This window comes from Zeus faber, assembly GCF_960531495.2.
Source record: "Zeus faber genome assembly, chromosome: 14".
Taxonomy (NCBI): domain Eukaryota; kingdom Metazoa; phylum Chordata; class Actinopteri; order Zeiformes; family Zeidae; genus Zeus; species Zeus faber.
In genome coordinates this window covers 4,170,952-4,193,793 of record NC_137200.1, presented here as the reverse complement: position 1 = coordinate 4,193,793, position 22,842 = coordinate 4,170,952, and the positions used below count along the sequence as shown (strand labels likewise).

Below are 22,842 nucleotides of genomic sequence, written 5' to 3'. Positions count from 1 at the left end.
CATGTGAAAGGCCCCTGATCGGGAGATAACCGAGGACCTTCTTGCCGTGAGGCAGCAGTGCGCTGCACTGTGCCACAGTACCCACAAGGTATTTCATTCATCTCAGAAGGGAAATTGGGGTGAATCAGCAGCGGCACAGAACAATGGGACCTTACAGATTAGTCAAGATACAATGGACAACTGAATAAACAATAAATAACAAACAAACAAAGACCTGCAGTAAGAACTATATATCAAGATAAATGTCCCAACAATCTCTCCCTTCCATATTTTATCTTGTGTCTTTGGGCAGTTTAGAAACCTAATTTTGTTTAATGCATGCAGGCCTTATGGTAGAAGAGGCGATCTCTTAGGGGTCAGTAACCATTCTACAGACTAAAGATGCCACAGGCCTTGTTATTACATAATTGTGACAATAAAATAATTCTCTCTCTCTCTCTCTCTCTCTCTCTCTCTCTCTCTCTCTCTCTCTCTCTCTCTCTCTCTCTCTCTCTCTCTCTCTCTCTCTCTCTCTCTCTCTCTCTCTCTCTCTCTCTCTCTCTCTCTCTCTCTCTCTCTCTCTCTCTCTCTCTCTCTCAGAGAGAGAGAAAACAATAGAAGTTGCTGGGTAGTGACTACATTGATCAACTTGTCCCTGACCTAAAAATGTAGCCCCTAGCTGGGCTGACTCCAATCATGGCTGAATCAAATTGATGGAGGCTAAAAACTCAACCAACCACACATCCTCATTGATAGCTAGATATAATTACGACAGTGCCCTTAAAGCAAACTGCTCGCCAAACAGATTTGTTTGTTCAATGTGGGTCTTCATTAGTTAGTTAGACCTGAAAGTCAGACATCCAGGCAGACAGGCACAGGGTATTCCCTTCAGCCTGTTTCACTGCATTTCCAGCATTGCTCTTAACAACTGATTACCTAATTGTGTATTCAAATACACGACTGTTAGCTGCACTGCAATATCCCCCAAACATTGTTGGATACAATCCTAATTTAACAAAAGGTCGATCTGCAGGGTAACTCAGCACTTTCTTTGGATCACACTCTAGCCTGGGAAACATGATGTGTGGCAATAAATGGCAGGAGTGTGCACGTAATCTCTTTAACCACACAACTCACTCCTCAAAACAACAACCTACAGATCTCCTTAAGGATATGGCGTAAATGCCCTCTTGTTCTTGTACCTTGTTGTAGAATTTCCTCCCAGGAATGAAAAAAAGTGTTATCTCATTGAGTGCATTTGGATCAAAATCACAAATTGTACTTTAACAAACTTTTTTTTTTAAATATGGAATGATATGCATCATTGTAATTGGATATGTTCAGTATTAGAATTGTTAGCATTAGTTTGACACATACATTTAAAAACATGCATAGTAATGTTTGCTTTGTTTGAGCTTATATGCATTATTTGTCCAAGAACATCCCATCTATCCTAATGGTGGACCATTAAAGACCATGGAAAGATACAGTAGGGAGTGTATAAGGTTCAAGCTTGGCTCTAGTCCTGCTTTACAGACTAGAATCCCCAGATCAGTGGTCCTTCAAGAAGTTGCAGGGGGCGCCCCTCAAAATGACAACAACTTCACCATTGACAACTACAGTATAGAGGGGTAGTGAAGTTTGGACTAAATCATGTCTAACAATAAAAAAATAAATAAAAAACCATTGGGATCCCAGAGGCAAACACCTTATCAAATGGGTCCGTGGCCCAATGTGTATCAAATTGTGGGTCTTGGACATGGAAAAAAAGGTTAAGAATCACTTAGATTCTCATTGTAGTCTTTTAGTAATGATGGTGGCTACACTGAAAGCACTGTATTGCAAGTGAACAAGTGTGGTGGATTTCTCACCACATGCCATCACAATGTCTCAACACACTGTCCAATTTCAATGTATGTGCTTCTCATTATTATAATTACTATCATCATTAGCAGTAGTAGTAGTAGTAGTAGTAGTGTTATGCAAGATTGCACAATCATGCATTTAATATCTAAAAACAGACCCAAGGCAACAACGTCAACATGTGCAGTGTGGTCAAACGTTCGATTCACGCGATCTACAACGCAAACGGATACAAACCATAGTATGCGTTATATGCTCGTGTTGCAATACACATAACGAATCCATCATAAAATAACTCGAAATGTCAACACTGGAGGAAAGGCTTTCCACCAGAACCACCTCCTCCACCATTAACACACACCACCACCCCGGCGGGGGTGGCTCAGCGACGCCACCTCCCACACTTTTATCAAACACCACCAAGTATTATGTTTGCCGTTCAATTAAGGGGCGATACGCCCTTCAGAGGGAAAAAAGGGGCCATATCTGTTTACTTACTGAAAATATGTCAACGTCCGTGGCGGCCATGGTGCGGAATGTAAGTGTGGAGGAAGGAAGGAGCAGCCCTGGTCTCACTCTCTCCGTAGACTAACTGCTAATCTGACAGAGAGGGGGGGGGGGGGCGAGAGAGGGAGAGATTGGGCAGCCAAGCAGGCGGGCGGGTTTATGCTGCGTTCCACAGATATTGGAACTCGGAAAAATCCAACGGCCATCAAATCGGAATTTTCATTTAGAAATTTCGGGGCAGATTGGCCCGAGTTCGGCGAGAAAAAAGACCTGACTTCACAGTGACATGCCCAGTGACATGCCCAGTGACATGCCACTACAAGCCCATGCAAAGGGATCGCTTTGCATGGGCCTTTATTTGAAAACATGGCTTACTTGAATTTGAAATACAGTATTCTATTTTGGAGTATTACAATTTGAATATATATATATATATATTAACATACGTTTTGGAGCATGTATAATTAACAAGCGTGCCAAAGAGACAAGCAGACAACTACTTGTTTACTTGTCCACGTTTAACTTCTGAACAGAGAACCAGTAATCTCGGAAATATGGAGCCGGAATGTCCCGAGTTCCAACATATAATGGAACGCGGCGTCGATACTTTCCAATATGGCTACTTCCTGGAAACTCCCATTTTTATTTTATTGGTTTGATTAGAAGTCGGAGACACAACAATAAGCGAACATAAATATATATAGTACCATTTACACATGTTGATCCACTTCATAGCCTTTTTGTTAGTACAATTCAAAATAACTTGTATCAAGTGATCTACATACATACATACATACATATATATATATATATATATATATATATATATATATATATATATATATATATACATACATATATATATATATATATATATATATTCTCATATACCCTTCATTTATATTAATACTGCGAACAAAACAACAACTGAAGTGTCAGGAGACGTAGGAAAGTCGTGCCCGTGGCACCAGCCGCTTGCAATGTGGCGGTGGAGGAGCCGTGCACGCGCCTGAGCGCGATCAGTGAGAGCTTTCGTCCCCCGCGCGCTGCCTGCCGGGACATGTAGTTCGGATTTGACCGGCTGCTTCCGGTCACCCTCCCGAAACGTTACGGTAAAAATCCCCACCGCGGTCTGATCTGATCATAATGGAATAAGCGGCTTCAAGCGGCGTAAATCAATATTAAAATTCACAAAAAATATTAAAACATTTTTGTTAGAAGTTGTTATTTTTTTGTTGTCGTTTTGTTTTAAAGCCTTTGGTTTTTTTTTTTTTACTAAAGAAGAATGATTAAATAATCCGTTCAAATGTCATTTTCCTTTTTTAATTTATTGAAATACAAGTAGAATGACAATCAGCAAGCGAATAGAACAGCGTACGGATCGCTTCCGTTTACAAGAAAACCATTCGATTGTGGTAGGAAATATCCTATTATCATAATAAATACATAAATACATAAATAAATACAGAGATAAATAATGTATAAATAACATTTAACTAAATAACAAATAAAAAATACATAAAAGGAAAGAAAGTAATTTATCGTCAGAGGCATTTTGAAATATTTTATTTATTCTACTACTGGACTATTAATTGGAAACAAACATACACGCGTTTGAGTTAAGTTTCTGGAAGCCCGTTTAACAAAGTTAAAAAAGTTTCCAAACTCAATGTCATTTAGTAAACTCGATCTCTTTAAATTGTATGTTTAATGCTCTTAAATCCGCTATTTATCTTTCAGGACATATCTGGAATATGAAGAATGTGCCTCTTTATAACTTTACGGTCCGGTGTATATTATTCTATATTAGTACAGCTATATTCCAAACATTTCATGAATATTATACATTTCCCTTGTACTTTTCCAAATCGTAAAAGGCATATCTATGATGTTAATGGTTTGATTTGGTAATTACGGGGTGTTGTAACCCAGCAACTTGCTCAGCAGGGATCTCCGCTCTATTCAACCCTGTGGTACCGACAAGACACATTTATCACCTTTTTGCAGTAAAAAAAGGAAAAAAAGAAAAAAGATGCCGCATATATTACTGACATATTTTCCACGTGAGCAGCTTCTCCGGACACTGATAGGCAGCGATGAAAGGTTCGACTCTTTTTTGGAGATTCGATTCTTGACCGGTCACTCGGTTAAAAAAAAACAACCGATTCGTTCGATTCTCATTCCATTCAGTCAGAAGAGTCCGTTGGCGCTGTCGGACACGGAACTCTCGCATTAAAAAAAGGAAAATAAGTAAAAAAACAAACACATCATATTGTCAAAATTATTTATTTAGGCGGAAGAATGCCAAGTGCGGATTTCAAAAGTATTTTAGCCTTATTTTGGTGGAGTCAGTGTAAAACAGTTCAATTCAATATGAATTCTGCCAAATGGCTTTGCCCCTTTTCTGATTTGAACATTAACTGAGTGCTCATTAATTCTTTTTAGCTTGTGAGTCAAACATCCACTCATTCGCAGCAGCGACTCCCGTCTCCTGAGTCGTTTTAAAGATGCGTTCGGTACGATCGAATGCTCCGCGCGTCTCGCGTCGCTCACTCAGCGCCAGGTGCGAGGGAAGGAGTCTACAGGTGCGGTCAGGTAGACCAGCGCTCCGCGCGTTGAACCGGGACGTAACGAGTCGACGCCCTTTTCCAAGACGCCCCGTAATGGAGGTGACACGGGAGGCGATCCTGGAGCTGCTGGTGGAAGGGGAGGGCAAGGTGAGGAACTCGGACCTGCTGGGAAGCTTCAGGTCCTGTCTGAACTGCCCCGACCCGGCGGAGAAGAAGCTCAACCGGGATCTGTTCAAGGGCCTCGTCAACGACCTCGCGGTGGTCAAAGAAATCGACGGCGCCAAATGCATTGTCCTGCGGAAGAAGTTTCACCGTTTGCTGGCGGGTCACCAGCCGTCCGTGGAGGAGGGGAGCGGGGGTGAGGAGGGGGAGAGTCCGGGAGGAGGCGCTTCTCAGGGACGGTCCACCTCAGGTCAGTGTGATGAAGCGACCCCACGGTCCCCTGAACCAGCACTCACAGTCGTAGAGCTGGCGCTGCAGAGGAGCACCTCTGTTGATGTCAGACTCGGGGCTAAGAATTTTAAAATCGCTCACAACAGCTCAGACCCAGATGCGAGCGGCGATGGTCCAACAGGGTATGATGTGAATAAAAGCCATTCCACCCGCGCCCACAGCAAACCCTACGCCTTGCCCCTGAGGATGCCCCCGAGCGGCCCGAGGGTCGAGACCCATAAACTGAAAGGCGGCCCTGAACGCGCCCCCGGAAAACTCCCAACGCTTCCAGATGCCAACCAGGGAAGGCCTTCGTCGGAGGGCGTCGGCCGCCACCGCCTCGCCGCCGACTCGCCTCCCCCGACCGGAGCGCCGAAGAACACCAAGCCTTCCGAGGAGCCCAAGGAGCCCCGGTTTACATCCGCGGCGCCCCTGGAGCCATCGGAGCACGAGTGGCTGGTCAAGTCGGCCGCCGGCTACTGGGGCCAGGTCTACGGCCTGCTGCTGAGGGACAACCAGCTGGTGGAGAAGAGAGATTTCATGTCGGGGTTCACCGCTCTCCACTGGGCCGCCAAGTGGGGGAACGGAGACATGCTGGCCAAGATGATCCAAATATCCAGGGACGGAGGGGTGGACGTCGACATAAACGCCAAAACACACGGGGGCTACACCCCGTTGCACATCGCGGCGCTGCACGACCAGGAGATGATCCTGGCGATGCTGGTGAGCGAGTACGGAGTGGACACCAACGTTAGGGACAACTGCGGGAAGAAGGCCTATCACTACCTCCACACAGGGGTGTCGCAGGGGGTGAGGCAGCTCCTGGGGGAGCCCAAGGCCCAGGGGGAGGAGCAGGAGCCCTTGCCAGACCTCGCCAAGGGCCTGCACACCATCAGCCGCCTCTTCCAGCCGCACGTGAGCGGCCACAAGAAAAAGCACAAGCACCGGTCCGAGTTTGGCTCTTTAACCGAGGACCCCGGTGAGGAGCGGGAGGAGAGCAGGCTCAAGCACAGGGCTGCCTCCGACGCTTTGATGTAATCGCAGATCTCCTCCCTCGGTCATCTATCGGAACAACAAGGCGAACTTGAACCCCACCACTCATCTCAACATCCACTGCAGTCACAAATAGTTTCATCAGATCCATCAGATGTGGGTTTATTTTTACCTTTTGAATTAACCACCATCCTTTTTATCATGTCTCATAGGAAATACCTTTGTGTATTTGTATGTTTATTTGTTGCCAAATTGGCTTTGGACCTTTTTCTCCAATTTTGTTGAAGAAACAAAGAAGAAGAAGAAGAAGAAGACTACCTGAATTCATACTGAAATGGGGTATTTTATACCACTACTCGAAGCCCGTTAGGTTTATTTGACACTGAAGTGGAAATTTACCAGTTTAAGTTGCCATGTATTTATTTTCTTAGACTTTTAATTATACGTGAGGAATTTATAATTTAGTTGAATTTTATTTGTAACAATAAGTCTAATTTAATATTATTTTTATTGTGTTAACACTCACTTGTGTCAATGGCTACTACTCTTTGTCCTGTTTTTTATGTTGAATGAATCAGTACCAATGCTTCGTGTTGTTATTCTTCCATTTTTATGGAATCTGTAAAGAAAAAATAAATCTCCCTGTTGATGATGTCAGCAGAGGATTAAGGACCCGCAATTTATCCGGGATGTAAATCATTGAGATTAGGAGCAGAGCCTGTTGGGCTGAAATGTATTCTTTTTTCTGAGAATATATTGTAATATTAAAGCAGAATTGTAGCTTACAGTAGTGGCGGGATAGAAGGGGAAAAAAATGAAATGATTTTTACTGTGTAGTGGATTCATATGAATTTGAGCTATTACAGATGAATTGTTGATCCCAGTCAAGCACTGGCACACACACACACGTCATGTCTGGTCTTCACAGGCTGGTTAGCACTGTGCTTTGAGAAACAAACACTGAGTCTGACTGAAAAACAATAAATTCCAGTTGAAAATGATGAAAAGACTTATTTTAGACCTGTGCAGGTGCTCTGTGAACCCCCCCAACCCCCGAAATGTGTCTGGGATCCGTTTCCCAGCTGTGCGGCTTGTTGAGACAGCTGAATGACTAATCATTTTTAGGACTCCTGTCAGTCACAGGAGCTTAGAATCGTCCTAACCACCCCCCTACCCCCCACCCCCCTCACGACGGTTCGTGTGTGTGTGTGTGTGATGTCACTGGCCCCTGCAGGCAGGCAACACAAGCGCTAATTAAAGGAGAAGGAGAGTGCGGCTTCATGCGTCTGAACCAAAATACCCCATTCTTTCTCATTTCCTGTGGCCCCCCCAACACATTGGACATAGCCAGCGCTGTGTCATCAGGCCCACAAGTCAGTAAATATATATCCAACATTGAGAAATAAAAATAAATAAATAAAAGACAACTGTGCGAGTTGGGAGGAAGGAATAAGCGGGAAGAGAGGAATGGAATGCATCCAAAAGTAGATCACCCCCCCCCCCCTCCTCTCTCTCTCTCTTCTCCCCCCTCTCATGCACTTTCTTTCTGTCCTTTCTCATGATGTCACTTCCCCAGCAGCCTGTGTTGTCTTTGCATCCAGCTCATTCTCATCTCGCAGCCCCCGTAGCCCTAATGAAGCCAGTGTGCATCTCTCTCTTGGGGCTGTGGTGGTTGTGGTTGTTGTTCTTCTTCTTCTTCACAAGGTCAGAGAAAACGCAGTTACCGAGTGAAGTTATGGAGAGTGACAAACGGTTCCTTTTTGGGGGGGTGGATTTGAGTCAAATATTGGTTCAAAGAAATCCACATGAGAAACTTTGCTCTCTCCACCACAAAAATAGAACCATTTCAGACAAAGGACGGCGTCTCTTAAATAAGGGGTCTCAGATTTAATCAGGATTCATTTAGGAGGTTGGGACCCCCTGAGCTACCGAGGGCCTTGGTTCCACCGTTGCTCCCCACGCAGGCACCGGAGTCGAGGGGGGTTCCAGCTAAAGGATGATTAGAGTGCACAAAGTCCATTTTATCTTTGTCTCTCACAAGGATTTAGCACCACATCTCCATTGAGGAAGGAAGGGACAGCCAGTCCCATGCATGGGAGATCATCTGCAGCGCTGCTTCTCATTACGCAGTGTGACTTCTGGGCACCGTGGCAGTGCTGCTCCGCCTTGACGTTCTTTCCCCGAGAGCTGGGTCATGAACCCCCGCATTGTTGTTTATGCATTAGTCTTCATAATTTAGTCTTATTACAGCGGCCCTGTACGCTGAGGTGCCTCCCTATTAAGACTAAACCCAATTATGACGCAATTACTAGCTCCATTTTGTTTAATATAGATACTAGTAACTTAGAATATGCCCACTTATCCCTGCCTGAAGAATGTGGTCCTTACTGTATGATAATATCTCCAGGCCTATCTCTCTCTCTCTCTTGTTCGCCCTGGAATTCCTTTACTCACACGCCAACATAAAATCCCATTATTTTTTTTCCTCTATCTGGCTCTCGGATACTCTGTGCCGTAATAATAGGCATTTGTTTTAGCTCACAAACAAACTGGGAGTGATTCCAACACCAGGCCTGCTAACGGATGACGCTTATGGGAGCGCATGAAGAGAGAGAGAGAGAGAGAGAGAGAGAGAGAGAGAGAGAGAGAGAGAGAGAGAGAGAGAGAGAGAGAGAGAGGAGCTGGCTTCAGAGGCCGGGACATGATTATTTCGCCAGGATTTTGTGATTAAAATTGAACCAGTTTTGGCCACAGAGCGTGCCAGGAATGCCTCAATATTCATAGCTGTGTTGAGCTTCACATCCGGTTCACAGATCAAATGCAGTCAACAGGTTTAAAAACAGCGACCCGTTCACTCTATGTGGAATGCCTATTAGCAGGGACAGTCTGGAGTGACCAAAAAACTGCACCACAGAACACATTCTTGGATACTCTGGGGAGGGTCCCTCGTTTCCATCGGACTGGTGTGGCAGTGGCCCCATATAAGGAGTCCACGGCCATAGGAACCTTCCATACAGCTCCACGCGGTCAGAGGGTTTGTTTAGGGTACGCGGTGAGAAAGAATGCACTTGGTTAAGAAGGAGAAGTGGAATCCACAGGGGATGGAGCTAACATCCAGTGATCTACTGTGGTCTAAAACAGAGGCCCACATGAGCCAGTAGAGGGCAGAAAGAGAACTGAAATAAAGACACAAATCAGACATAAGAGCTCCCAGGTCGCAGGAACTAAATCCCCCAACTGCCCATCCTGTAGCACCAGTTTGAACTCCATGACATCCAATGATAAACCTCTGTTGTCTGTTTTTTTGGTTTTTTTAATACACTAGGAAAATTTCAATTATTCTTCCTGTGTGTTTTCCCTCTTCAGACCAGTATGATTTAGGAAAAAACAAAACACTTGAAAAAGGAAGGAGCTTAATTTATTAACGACATTACAAACAGCACGGTATTCACGACGCCAAACGAGCACAAAAGAGAAACTCAAACGGAATTCAGACGCCCAGTGTGTGTAAATAAATGGATAATCCATCAACGGGGAAAAAAACAAAAAACTAAAAAACTAAAAAAAACCAAACCAAAAACCAAACAAAAAAAACAGGATGACAATATCTTTGCTCTCTTTAGCTGTCGGGCAGTTTCTGTTTGTGTCAAATGTCACTTTAACCGTGACTATTTGAGATGAAACACCCCGCTAAACAAACACCTCAATCCTACTTCGATTCCGCCCCGTTCCTATTTGACTTTTAACCAAACACTGTTGTGACTAAACGGGAGACACAACGTCAGCCATGTTTGGGAAGTTTGACTGAAGCCTGATCGACGTGCACACGGAGACAGAAATAAAGAAAAGAACCAATTCTTGTCAGGAGGTGTTTTTTTTTAATTTTTCTTTGCTTCCCCGAATCAACCTTCTGCTCTCTCCTGTCCCTTTCCCTCTCTCTGACGTCCAGAGATCTGGCCTTCCATCCTTCATTCCATCCCTCCTTCCATTTTTCCTTCCGCCTGCCTTTCCAGCCGAGGAGCCCTGAGCCGAGTGAAGGCCAAAACAAACACTCATTTGTTTAGCAAACTGAAATGGACAAGGAAGTAAACCTCCAGAGAGATGTTTAGGGGTGGTGGTGAAACTGTTTAACGGAAAAACACTAAAAATAGTTATTTCAGGTGCCGTGTGTGTGTGTGTGTGTGTGTGTGTGTGCGCGCGCACACGCTTTGTTTAAGTTTCCAAATGGAATGGTGTCCATCCAGTTCTTTGATTATTGAGGAAGGGGATTGTTTCCATTGTCTGTTGCTCTGCCTGAATGATGGCTATGCCATTCCATAAATATATATCATGTTATACACACACACGATCCAAGTTGTTTGATAAAACTTCCAGTCATACCGATCTGTTATTTCATCAGGTACAAAAGATATATATATGATATATATATAGTGCTTAAATTGTAACTTAAATCAGAAACACACACACACACACACACACACACACACACACACACACACACACACACACACACACACACACACACACACACACACACACAGCAGCGCAGATCATTCTTCAACATTATTTTGTTTCTTGCTGAAAATGTAACACAAAGAAGACTCAAAAAGATGAAAATACCTCGAGGGGGCAGAATGTGACGCTCTTCCATTTTAAGCGGGTAGATTCATTTTCTGTAATTCAATATAGGGTCAAAGAGCTTATTTTTTCAACGACAGATTTACAACACAAAACTAATAGAAATGCTTACAGAAAAAAGGGTTATTTAAGGGGCCTACGTGGTGGAGGTAGTGTATTAAAAAAAACGAGTACAAAGCCCCTTTCACAGAGAACGTGCATTGTTGCCGGGTCGGGGGTCGTTTTTTTGCGCTCACATATAGATCATCCGTCTATAGAGTTTCAATGACACTCGCCTCACGTGATTGATTAGACAAGAATCAGTCCTCTGGCCTGATAGAAGTTCCTTTTTCTCAGAGTTGGTCCAATTTTCTTTTACACATTTTCATAGAAATGCTTGGGTTTACACTCAAATCTGCCGCTGTACATAATATTGACACAACCTTCAAGATCCTTCACTCAAAGACTCTCTGGGCTTTTTTTTTCCTAATTCACGTTACAGCCATAAGAGAGAGTTCAGGAACTTAAATCAGGTTTTGACCCGTAAAAAAAAAAAAAAAAAAGATTGGACAGCAAAATTGACTCCTGCTCTCACTCACACAACGCTCACATGGAGGATTTACGGAATATTAAACGTGTTGAGTTACATGTGTGAAGGGGCTTCATTCTTGAAAGTTGTGAAAGTTGTGGCTCTTGTACAAATTTGACCAAAAAGACAAAAATGTATGTATTCAAGTATCTCACGCATCACTTTTTAGAACCCAAAGGACACCGGGGAAGAAATAACCCGCGATCACAAAGTTTTCCGCCTGTGTGATCATACAAATCATCAAAACACAAGTTGAAGAATGAGATTTCTTGCAAAAAATAAAAATAAAACAACAAAATTCCTAATCCTTGTGGTTGACTTTGCTACTATACCAACCCCATCATTTTCAACAAGAAAAACAGCAGAATGGAAAGAAAATGGATGGAGTAAGGCTTTTGACTTCAAAATTGAAATAGTGTTTTGAAAACAAATTCGATTTGAAGAAATGTGCATTTTATGTATCGTTACAAAGTGCTTTTTTTCCATTCACTTTTTTTTTTTTGGTTTTTATACCTATAGTGCCCCGAATCACAACATCTTGAAAAAAAAAAGAAAAAAAAAGAAAAGAGAAAGGACATTAAAAAAGAGGGACTCTAAACTTTAACGTACACCCCTTAACTGAAATCACACAGCACAGCACCCTGGGACGGGCTTGTCTCTTTTATCGACAGCTTCTTCCGGGTCTCAATACATTCTTAAAGCTTGTAATTTTTTTTTTTTTTTTACTTCTTTTTATTTCCACAGTTGCAGACCCGGGGCCATACTGTAACATCATTAAAAAGTTAAAAAGACAACTGCTGCTAACAGTGAGATTCAAGGTTTTTCTTTTCCACACAGTAGTGACGTCCTGAAGGCACGCAGAAATATTGTGATGATAAAAGTATCAGACCAATGTCCTTAGAGTCCTTTGTACTTCCTGGATTATGTAAGGAAGTGCTCAGGTCGTCCCGAGGGTTAACGCAAGTAGCCACGTATGGAGACGGGTGGGTGTGGTTATTAATGACAACGACACACAACGAGGCAGCTGCACAATGGGAGGAAGGCCTGGCATCCTCATCCATTTCATCTAACACGCAAAACAACGTCCATGGTGGAGCTGGGTCAGCGAGCGGAGATCTGAAATAAGACATTTTAGACGTTGTCCTGTAATGGTGGGATATGAGGAGACGATGGTGCAGAACGACAGTTTCCAACCCACTTCTCTGTGCTGGTGCTGCAACTTCATCGATGTGCACAGTCAAAGCCCAATGCTACATTTTCACCTGTTTTCTCAGAGCAGAGACATCCAGACTGGGGCCAAAGAGCGCAAGTCCAATGCCGATGGAGAGGGAGAGATCCACAGCTTCTGTCCTCCGTCTTCCAAGCCTCTCGGCCCTCCTCCTCTTCACGGCGGAGGCAGGCTGCTCCGCAGGGCCTCCAGCTGCTCCTCCCCCAGCCGCTGCCTCTCCTCCAGGTCCTTCTGCCGGATGAGCAGCGAGGCCTGGGTCTGCACGAAGCAGCGGTAGTCCTGCAGCTGCCGCTCGGAGAGCTGGCGTGACAGGAAGGTGGAGACCAGGCTCTCCCGCCGGTCCAGGTTGTCCTTCAGGTCTTTGGCATCGTCCCTCTGCTTGCACAGCAGGCGGTGGCGGCTGTCCAGGGATTGCTGAGGGCAGAGGAGAGAGAAAAAAAAACCAAGAAAGAAAAATAAGATATAGTTCAAGTTCAAGATATTTTCCACCAGATAACGTTTATAATCAGCGGTTAAGCAAAAAATATCCCACATGTTCACATATATGAAAATTCCTCTTTTAAGGTATAATAATAAAAGAGGTTAAAACAAAGAGTGCTCTGTGATCATGTTTCAGGCCTTTTTGTTTCCACAGGAAACACGGTGCAGTACTGCATTTTGACAACAGGGGGTAGATTAGATACAAAACCCATCGAAACCCAGCCAGAGTTTCGGTGAGTCAGTGTAAACACTGGTGTTGCTGATAACAGCAAGAAAACAAATGAGCTGCTACCGAGCCCTCAGCATGCAGCACGTTCAGCCAGGAACAACACACAGTGTGATGGGTGCAAAGGGTGCAACGGGGAAGCCGAAAAAGCTCCCAATTTCTTATTCTCTAACGCCACACTTGGATTTACTGAGGGTGTAAAAACTTCCACTTATGCTCAGGAGTAAACTACAGTGGTGTCGGGGAAAATGTCACGATACGTGATGAGACATCTCTCATCGGAAAAATTATCTTCATTTTCCGAAGTGATTTCATCAGAATTTGAAGGGCTACTCGTGTGCACGCAGAGTATCAGAAAAAGAAATCCCTAAATGACCATTAAATCAATATGTTCGGATAAATATTGGCTATTAAACACAGATAAAAGCCATAGGCATTCTTTTAGAGACTCCCAACGGTGAGAAACCTTGACTCTGGATAAGTCGCCCTTCAAATGGCATGTTTGCTGTTCCAGAGTAAACAGACAGGGAGTACAGCCCCCCCGGCTGTACTCCATGGGAGCGGAGCAGCGCAGCGCCGCGAGCAGCCACGGCATCTTGGTCCCACCTGGAGCTGCGTGGACGAGCCGCGGATCATCAGGAGATCTGCAGCCTCACGCCTCGAGGGCATAGGATGGGAGAACGCCTTTTGCTCATATTGGGAGATTTTAGTGTAAATGACTTCAGGAGAGAGGGTGTTGAGAGATGTCTCAATCGACTCACAATCAGAATATAAGCTAAATTCAGGTACGTTCCAGGAGACAAATCATCTATTTAGTGATGCCACATGTACAAAAAAAAAAAGTTCATGTGTCATTTCCAGCTTGACCAAAATTTTTATGTCCACCTTGGTTCCTTATGAAATAAAAAGTTGTGCTTTAGCCAGAACTGCCATACTCAGAGTGCATATGGTTAGGGTTAGGGTCCTATCAAGTGTGGTCCAAGAATATGCAATGATTGTCAAAAAAGGTCTGCAAACCTAAAATCATTAAGCTTCAAAAATGGGAATGAAAACTCTTTTACGTGCAGATCATGACGATTAAAAGTTACGGTAAAATTAGCAAAGGAAATACAAATTATATAAACAAATGTTCTAAAGGGAAAACGGCATGAAAACATTGCCACACAATCAATCGATTAAGACACCACCTTCCCAACATGGGTAAGCCCCCAAAAGCTTGTACCATTTCACAGTCTGCACTGGGTCTGTGCCATGTGATGGCCAAGGGAGGCAGATCCACACTGACGGGCTGCAGGGGAAAGGGAACCTCTCTGGCTTCCATTGAATTTTAAGGACACGCTTAATCCTCTATTTTGTTTACACTGTTAATGCTTGGATGTCGCCTTTAGCTTTACACCCTGTACTGTCCTCTATTTTCCACTTCTGCCGCTGCTCCAAGTGTAATCCAGTCCGATGCCGTTTGATGAAGACAGAATGTCACTCCACACTAGCTTTTGTCATTAGCTTCACGTTTGCGTTCTGCCCTCACCTTCTCCTCGGCGTCGGTGTGCTGATCCACAGTGCTGAGGGCGTTCTGCACCCGGGCCAGCCTCGCGGAGAGACACAGCAGCAGGCTGACCACCCTCTCCAGGTCCCCGATGAAGAGACCGTAGCGCTCCACCTCCACGGGCGGGCAGCGGTCACGCACCAGCCCCAGCATGGCCTCACCACGCACCGCGTTCTCCTGGATCTCCGTCTGAAGGGCGTGGCGCATCTCGTGCATCGCGAGCAGACGCTCTTCAATGTAGGCAACCAATAAGTGCTGTGGTTTGAGAGGGAAAAGGTGTGTGTGAGTGTGAGGGGGATAAAATGTCCTTCACACTGCGACACATATAATATCGCTATAATTACAAAAATAGTGAGAGCCAAGACCCTGCTATTTATTTTTTTCAGTATTTGATTTTATTTACTGCTTTCTTTAAATGAATGGAAATGGAAAATGGGAAACATGAACTGCAGGTACCTCATGCTACCTTGGTATTGGGTTTAGGTATCGCAAACAGTTAACAGACCTCTCCCTGTCAGCAACTGGTCTGAATATCACATGGTTGGTTGCATCACGGTTAATCGGTCCGGGGCAGAGTTCAACTTCCTTTGTCAGTTAATTTCCTCCCTGTATTGATATTAATAGACTTTGTATCAAGTTTGTGTTCAGGGACATGTTCCTCCGTGGTTCTATCCAAAAAAAGCCATTTTCTCCATAAATACTATGATGCCTATTTTAGCTAGTGATGGGATGAGCCGAGTGCCTGAAATGAGGAGCAAGTGAATTTCAAATGCATGTTTTGATTTAAATTGGGGATTACGAGGCAATGAGTCAGTCAGGACAGGTGATGGGTCAGGCAATTTGCCAGAAACTAAGGTCACCTCCGATGGTAGGTCACATGAGAAAGGAAGTGATGTCGCAAATTGTCTAATTTGCTATGGGGAACAAGAAAGGAGATAACGTCAAACCTATTCAAATTCTACATCAACATAAATATAATCCACCTTTTTTTTTTAATTGTTAAAGGTGCACTTATGAATCTTAACACTAGGTCCTGGAACCTGGGTCTGGATTGATTTGGGTTTTGGTCCAGATGTGGGCCCGAGTCCGGCCTTTGAGTGGCAAGGCTCTAATCCTTCAGTTCTGGTGCAACTGAGACGAAAACAAACTATGTGTCTATGTAAGGTCCTGCGCAGCACTTTCAATATAACCCGTTCACACAAGAACAATTTGATATTCACCTTCTTTTCTGTGATGTCAGCCTCACTGTGTGGCTCTGAACATGGAGCAGTGTGGTCATCTGAAGCAGGGAGTGCAGGGAGAGACTCGACATTCTCCAGAGAATCAGCACTGGAAACAAAAAAGTCTAAATCAGACCTAAATGTACTTCTGTGTGGCCATACAACTTACAACCAACGCGCTTTACTGACATAATACAATCTGTTTCAAATTTCACTGCTGAATCATGTGAAGCTGTACTTCCTAAAAGTGTGATACCATCAGAGGATTATGTGTAATTTACAGAGCAAGATAATGAAATATGGATATACAATTGCAGATTCTTGAGCTACAATACATCCTAATAACTAAGTATACTTGAGCCATCTGAAACCCAAGTGCATGCAGCTTGCTGCCGCCCAGGCTCGCGACGTAATACAAGGAAACACGGCACTGATCGAGTTTGGTTCCATGACATCTAGTACACTGTATTAAGTATCCTGGACTCCTGTTCTCCTCAAGTTACCGTAGTCTGTTATACGTTTTACTGTTTAAAGACATAATGCCAAAAAATGCTACCATGTCATTAGCCCTTCAAAATCGGTCCCACCACCAGTTTTCCGCGTCAAATACGTAATGTACTATGTACTGTACTTAAAAAAATTGCAAAATTGCTTCTCTTACTTTTTTGGTACATGATTTCATAATAACTATTATTGGATTTTGATTGGATGTGAGGGTCAGAAAAATTACATTTCAGTGGCTCCTCTCTGCTCCTGTTTCTTCTTGTAGTGCTCTTCCATCAGTAGGGTGTCCTCAGACAGCAGCTGCTCCATCAGCATCAAGGCAGTCTTACGATTGGTGAGTGGGTACAACACTCTAGTCAGCGATTGGTCCACCTTGACCACCGCTTCCACAAGCTCCTCCCACTGAGGCTTGTCATCAGGCTCTTTTGAGCTCTCCGTCTCTCCTTCTGGAGTTCCACTTTCCCCTAGCACATGGTCTTCTTCTGATTTCTCATCCATCGTCTCTGGAATTTTCTCACCTTTCACAGCGTGGCTAATGTTAACATCAGAGGCCGAGGTGGAGAGAGACAAAGGAGCTTCAGTTTTCTGCATGAGAGAGGCTGAACTTGTGGGCTCAACCTCAAATACGTTGTCAGTTAGAGGTGGGCTCTGGCTTTCCTCCTCAGTTTCTTGATCAGCAGCAAGTATCCACAGCAAGGGATCCGTTGTAACTCCACAACTTAGAGACACTTCCTGGTTGGAATCAAGAGGCGGGGTTGCACCTATGGCTTCAACCTCTTGCATTGATGTCACAGATTGGGACGTTTGGTCTCCGTCAGAGGTGAAACTAAAAATGGATGAGAAAATAACAAGTAGTATTTGCAATTAAAATTCATATAAAAATGAATGGACTCTCAGATCCAGAACTATGAACCAACATTCAATAAATATGACAAAGTAAAAAAATGCTTGAGGAATTTACATTTGTCAATTTCCTATTGCTTTAAATTGCTTTTGCTGTAAATTATTCACTAGTAAATCTTACCTAGAGCTCAGCTTGCTCTCTTTCGGAACCTCCGTCTGGTTGGGCAAGGATGGAGTGGATGAGGTGGATTTGATTTCTTTCTCACTGGTGTCTTGACCTTTTGGGGACGGTGGGTTGGAAGTGTCACTACACGGTCCAACCCCGAGCTCATCTGTGGCAGATCCATTAGATCCAGGGAAACTGGAGTGAACCATGGCCTGAGAAGAGTTGATGATGATTGGGGAATCCTTGGTGCTTACAGGAGGCTCAGCCCCCTCCCCACTGCCCAGCAGTGATGTCAAGTCCCGCTTTGATAGGGGATTTTTTATGGCCTGGTTTTCGACCTTTCCAGGAGCCCTAGTCTTCCCCCGGCCAATATTCTCGAGACCCAGCCCTGCTTGCTCCAAACCCAATTGCTGTTTTCTTCCCATTTTCTGGTTCAAGTCTGTCTCTCCTTGCCCACTGCCACAGAACAAGACTCTGTTACTCTCCTTTTCTGGTCCCCTAGGATGACTCTGTAGCTGGTCCAACTGCTCAGAACTCTTACTCAGTGCCAAGGTTCTTGTGAACCTTGATGATCCAAGCTCTTCCATGGACTTCCCCCTCTGGGCATTAATAAGAATACGCTGCTGGCCTTCAGGAGTGGGCCTGGCTAGACACTCTTCCTCAGTAGTCTCCTGCGGACTGAAAATAATATATAAAATAAAAGTGATTCTGCGGTCAAAGCAGTGTCGTTCATGTATAATGTATCACCTACAATTATGTTCTAGCATAACTGTACACTACGAACTGTAGACTGTGTTGAAATATATATTTTTGTGAAAGCAACTTGTGCATCATAAAAAAATACTTCTACATTTTGTTTCAACTGAAAAAAAGATAGTACAACAGTGATTCCATTACAATACCAGACTGTGAAATGTGCCTATTCCAAATAATATTTGTTTCAGTTAACAATTGCTCCTTTATGGTAATTGCTTAAATACTAAGAAGAGTGAAGAGGAGTGTTGGCTTGCTAGAGCATTTAGGGTTTTAATTTTTCAACAAGACAATGAATCCAGAGATTTGTAGTCTGTGTCATGGCATAAATCAGTGACACAATTCCTCAATGACCTAAACAGATGGAAATATCTCACTTTGTTGCACTGGTGCATACAGTACCTGTGGGTTTCTATAGCATCAGCTACTGATGGCTCCTTCTCATGGCTGTGTGCCTGCAGAGAAAGGAGACAAATCAAGAGACAATTCAATCATTTGGATTGCTTTCACATTTTTGCAATTAATAGTGTTACAATTACTGTTACTGTGTTGCTACTTGCATGCATAACAGTAGAAATACAACATTCTCAACGAGGTAAAATGTAAATTATTGTTGGCCATTTTATCTTACTCCAAGTTACAGATGGGAAGAGTTTTGCCACATGGAAAAACATTAGGTATATTGGAAAGCTAAGACAATGACAAAAATGTTATTAGAAAGAACGTATTTATCCTGTACTTTCAAACAAATCCAGCTTTCAGACCATCACATTTCTCATTGAAAGGCTACATAACCTTTTGGTCAATCTTTGTACAGAAATGCCCAATGCAATGCTGTGTAGTACAGCAAATTAAACTAACAAACTACCATCTGAAGAGTACTTACCTGAAATGCATGTGGTGTGGATGTGGATCTGTTCCTGAGGAACTCAGGAACTGGTTCTGGCTGCTCCAATAGATTCTCTGCTGAGGCGGACTTCCCCTGAGATGGACCCTTGTTTTCCTTCCAGATAGGTTGACCACTGCTTTGGACTGACCCAAACGGGGCTGAGAAGAACTGAGCATATCTGTTTGGTGAAAATTGAAATAAAAACCTTAAATCTACAGAGTCTGTTTTATGCCCATAAGATTAAATGCAAATTAAAAATTCCCTCATACCATTTCCCCCCTTCACTTTTATACCTGATGGAGCTGGTGGATGAGTCGAGGATGCGGCCTGCAGAATGGGGCCTATTTAGTTTATTCTTGGGGCCTTTACTTCCTGTACTTGCAGCTTGGACTTTGGCACTCCAGTCAAATGGCTTCTCTCCAATAGAGTGCCTCTGTCTGGAGGGTGGTGGTAATTGAGGCCCTGGCTGCTGGGGTTCAGCAACTTTCTGGCCTGTCTTGCGTTCTATATACTCCACCAGAGCCTTGTGCTGAAGGTGCTTTAGATTAGTCTTTGAGAGGCTAGAAGCTGACAAGGCCCGGCCTCTTGTCTCAAACATCTTCCTCCTCGCTGCAACCAATCCCATTGGTTGCTCTCCATGCTGCGCTGCTTCATCTCTTTTACAGTGCATCTGAAAAACATTTTCAGCTTCATTGCCAAGGGAGCGACAAGTGGAGTGGCTGGGGGCATCACCTAGCTGGTTAAGTTTCTCAGGTTCCGAATAGCACATCTTCTTCTGCTCTGGAGTGAGGCGCTTTCTTCCACCAATGCGTGCAACTTGGGGCTGGGCCATATTCACCGGTCTCGTATTTTCCCTTTCACTGTCTTTTTCCTTCTCTTTCTCCCTAACTTCTTCCTTTACACTCCCCATCTCAGTTTCCACAGACGTTACAGAGGGTGTGAGCGTATTCGTTGACGTCTCAGAGTCCTGTGAAGGTGAGAAAGAATGAATGACTGAAGGCCTCTGCTCGGGTTTTTGTTGTTTGATCCGATGGGGCCATGACAGCTGTAGGTCCCTGCGTTTAAATGAAGTCTCCCTTAGTACTTTAGACTGGGCATCCTTCAGCCTCTCCTTGTAGTATTTTTTAAAGGAGTCATCCAGCGTGTTGCAAGCATGTGAGAAAACCTCACCCTGGTCCTCCTTAACACTTTCACCCTGTGGCGATCTCCCCTTGTTATTGATCGTAAATTCCTTGCGACCCGTTTTGTTGAAGATTGCTTCTTTGCCTTTCACATTTAAATCAAAGTCATTTTTGGGCTTTAGTGCCACCCTGCTGGCCCCAGTAAGGTGGTAGAGAAGTGGAGTTGTTTCCTTGTTAATTTTTTTACTGGCTACATCCCCCAATTGTTGCTTTCTCCCTCTCTTTGACTGCTCCTCTGTCTTGCCAAGGCTGAGCTGTTCATTTCTTGGAATTGGGATGACCTCTTGTATTTGTCGGTTTGCTTGTGGTGGACAATTTTCCTGAGGACCACAGTAGAAGATAGGGTGGTTGGAGGTGTGTCTGGCCATTTCTTGACTTTGTGTCAAGTCAATTTGTTCTAATGAATCAAAACTATGAGAGGATTGTATCAGCACTGGAGAGGGCCCTTTGGACATTGTGTTGTGGTTCTCATCGTGGCTGCTGGAAATGAAGGAGTCTTGAGTGGTAACTTGATTCTCATTTGGGATCATGTCATTGGATTTGTAAGACCTATGTTGGGGTGGCCTAAAAAAATGTTCCATTGTGCTGTGACATCTATCTTTCTCCTTCAGCCTGTATGTCTCCACCACAGTGGAAGTCTCACTTCCAGCCTCAGACACACAAGGAGAATGCATCCTCACACCAGATTCAGTTGGTTTACACATCCCTGTGATGAAATAGAAGTGGCCCTTGTGCTGGATGCTGCTATTGATCAAGTTCGGACCAACATTCCAAGGACTAGCAACCCTGTTCAGCTCTGGACCAAGACAACCGTGGGTGGAATGTGCCCTTTTGTGTTTTCCCTCAAAATGGCTGCTGCCATTACCTCCACCAATGCTAGCAGGTGGTTTATGTTTCTGATGCTCAGTTTGGCTCATAACTTGAGGAGGTGATCTGCTTAACATATTACCCAACTTCTGCTGCTGCTGCTGCTCACAGGCTTCTTTGTTATTAGTTGTGAAAAGGTGTTCTGGGTTCAGGGAGTTGCTGGTTCGGTCAGTGTGCTGGAGATGGGGGCGGTAGCTAAGTGGCTGTAGAGTCTGTGGTGGTTCTTGTGGATCACACCAACCTCCATAGACTAATTCAGATCTCAGACCAGAGGTGCCAGGGTCTAGATTAGCCGTCTGTGGTTTGAGAGCACTCTGACGCTGGGCCTGAGGGTGAAGCTTATAGGGCATTTGCTGCTTCTGTGTTTGGGCCTGTTGGGGTTTGAGTTCAGTACCTTGATGGTGGCCCCAGCTGTTCTCCAGGTTCCTTGTGGCAACAAAACTATCCAGTCGTGCTGGGGGTGGAGGAGGACGGATGGGAGGAGGGGGAAATTGGGTCGGAGCCACATCTTCCTGAAATGACTTTTTTTTGTTAGTAAGATATTTATTGTGGCCATTTTGCCTGTGGTCATTTATGTTGTTGTTATTGTGGTGATATTGCTGTGAGATTGCCTCCACAGAGAGACAGAGCTGGTCCATGGTCTTTGAGTGCGACTGGAGAACCTGGCTAGGTTGGTATATGGCCCTCACATACTTAATATCAGCATAATGACTGAGGGAGCTAGGCTGAAGGTCATCTGGAATAAATGGAGAAGGGTAGTCTTGAGCAGTAGAACCACCAGAAAAGGAGCTGTAGGCAGAGTCTCCCTTGCCGTGCTGATGGTGGGCGAGCTGTTCGACAATGCTGCTGTTGGACTTGGCTGGAGAGAGCCGGCTAATAGGCAGACTGAGGGGGTGCAGGTCCAGGTTGTTCATTCTCTCAAAGTGAAAGCTGAAGGATTCCATGGAGGACTGGTTGAAAGGCAGAATGTGAAGGGTAGTTTTGGTGTATGTGTGTTTGTGTGCAGGTGCAAATGCTGTGAAGGTGAAATGGAGATAATCACCAACACATTTGCACCAGGTTTTTGGCCACTCCCTTAGGTCAGGTCATTTTTTTTACCCTCCTTGTGTCTCATTCAAATCCTCTTCAAATGGTCAGCTCTCAGCTCAGTAGCTCCTGGAGAAAAACAAAAAGAACACAGAAAAATTGAGCCAAGAGTCAGCCTCCGGTACACTTATAACTGTGAGCCGAGAAGGAAAGAGCTCTATCGACTAAATAGCCATAGAAACTTAGCACCAATAGAAACTCTGGGGAAATTATCCATTGCATGTGTATGTGTGTGTGTGTGTGTGTGTGTGTGTGTGTGTGTGTGTGTGAGTATTGTGTACCGTTGAGTGCAAAAGAAGGAAA

General features: G+C 44.3%; 3 protein-coding genes across 3 annotated transcripts in view; 1 reads left to right on the top strand and 2 right to left on the bottom strand.

The window, feature by feature from the left end:
• septin8a (septin 8a) overlaps positions 1 to 2,445 on the bottom strand; it is a 40,908-nt gene extending 38,463 nt beyond the window's left edge. Inside the window, exon 1 of the mRNA XM_080013831.1 lies at positions 2,341 to 2,445. Within this exon, the coding sequence (XP_079869957.1) occupies positions 2,341 to 2,370 (30 nt within the window). The 5' untranslated portion in view covers positions 2,371 to 2,445. The remainder of the gene's footprint in view (positions 1 to 2,340) is intronic.
• Positions 2,446 to 4,975: 2,530 nt separating this feature from the next.
• Positions 4,976 to 6,739, top strand: sowahaa (sosondowah ankyrin repeat domain family member Aa). The gene has a single exon (XM_080014197.1). The coding sequence runs from the start codon at positions 5,013 to 5,015 to the stop codon at positions 6,387 to 6,389; it is 1,377 nt and encodes a 458-aa protein (XP_079870323.1). The 5' UTR covers positions 4,976 to 5,012; the 3' UTR covers positions 6,390 to 6,739.
• Positions 6,740 to 12,934: 6,195 nt separating this feature from the next.
• shroom1 (shroom family member 1) lies at positions 12,935 to 22,397 on the bottom strand (the record flags this gene model as incomplete). The annotated part of the gene is made up of 8 exons (XM_080014196.1): positions 12,935 to 13,192; positions 15,013 to 15,285; positions 16,251 to 16,359; positions 16,981 to 17,580; positions 17,779 to 18,441; positions 18,919 to 18,971; positions 19,403 to 19,583; positions 19,699 to 22,397. 8 exons carry the CDS (start codon positions 22,395 to 22,397, stop codon positions 12,935 to 12,937), a joined length of 4,836 nt encoding a protein of 1,611 aa, XP_079870322.1.
• Positions 22,398 to 22,842: the final 445 nt, after the last annotated feature.

Bases quoted from the DNA above. Each gene is read 5' to 3' on its own strand.
- sowahaa (XM_080014197.1), top strand. From the start codon at position 5,013: ATGGAGGTGACACGGGAGGCGATCCTGGAGCTGCTGGTGGAAGGGGAG.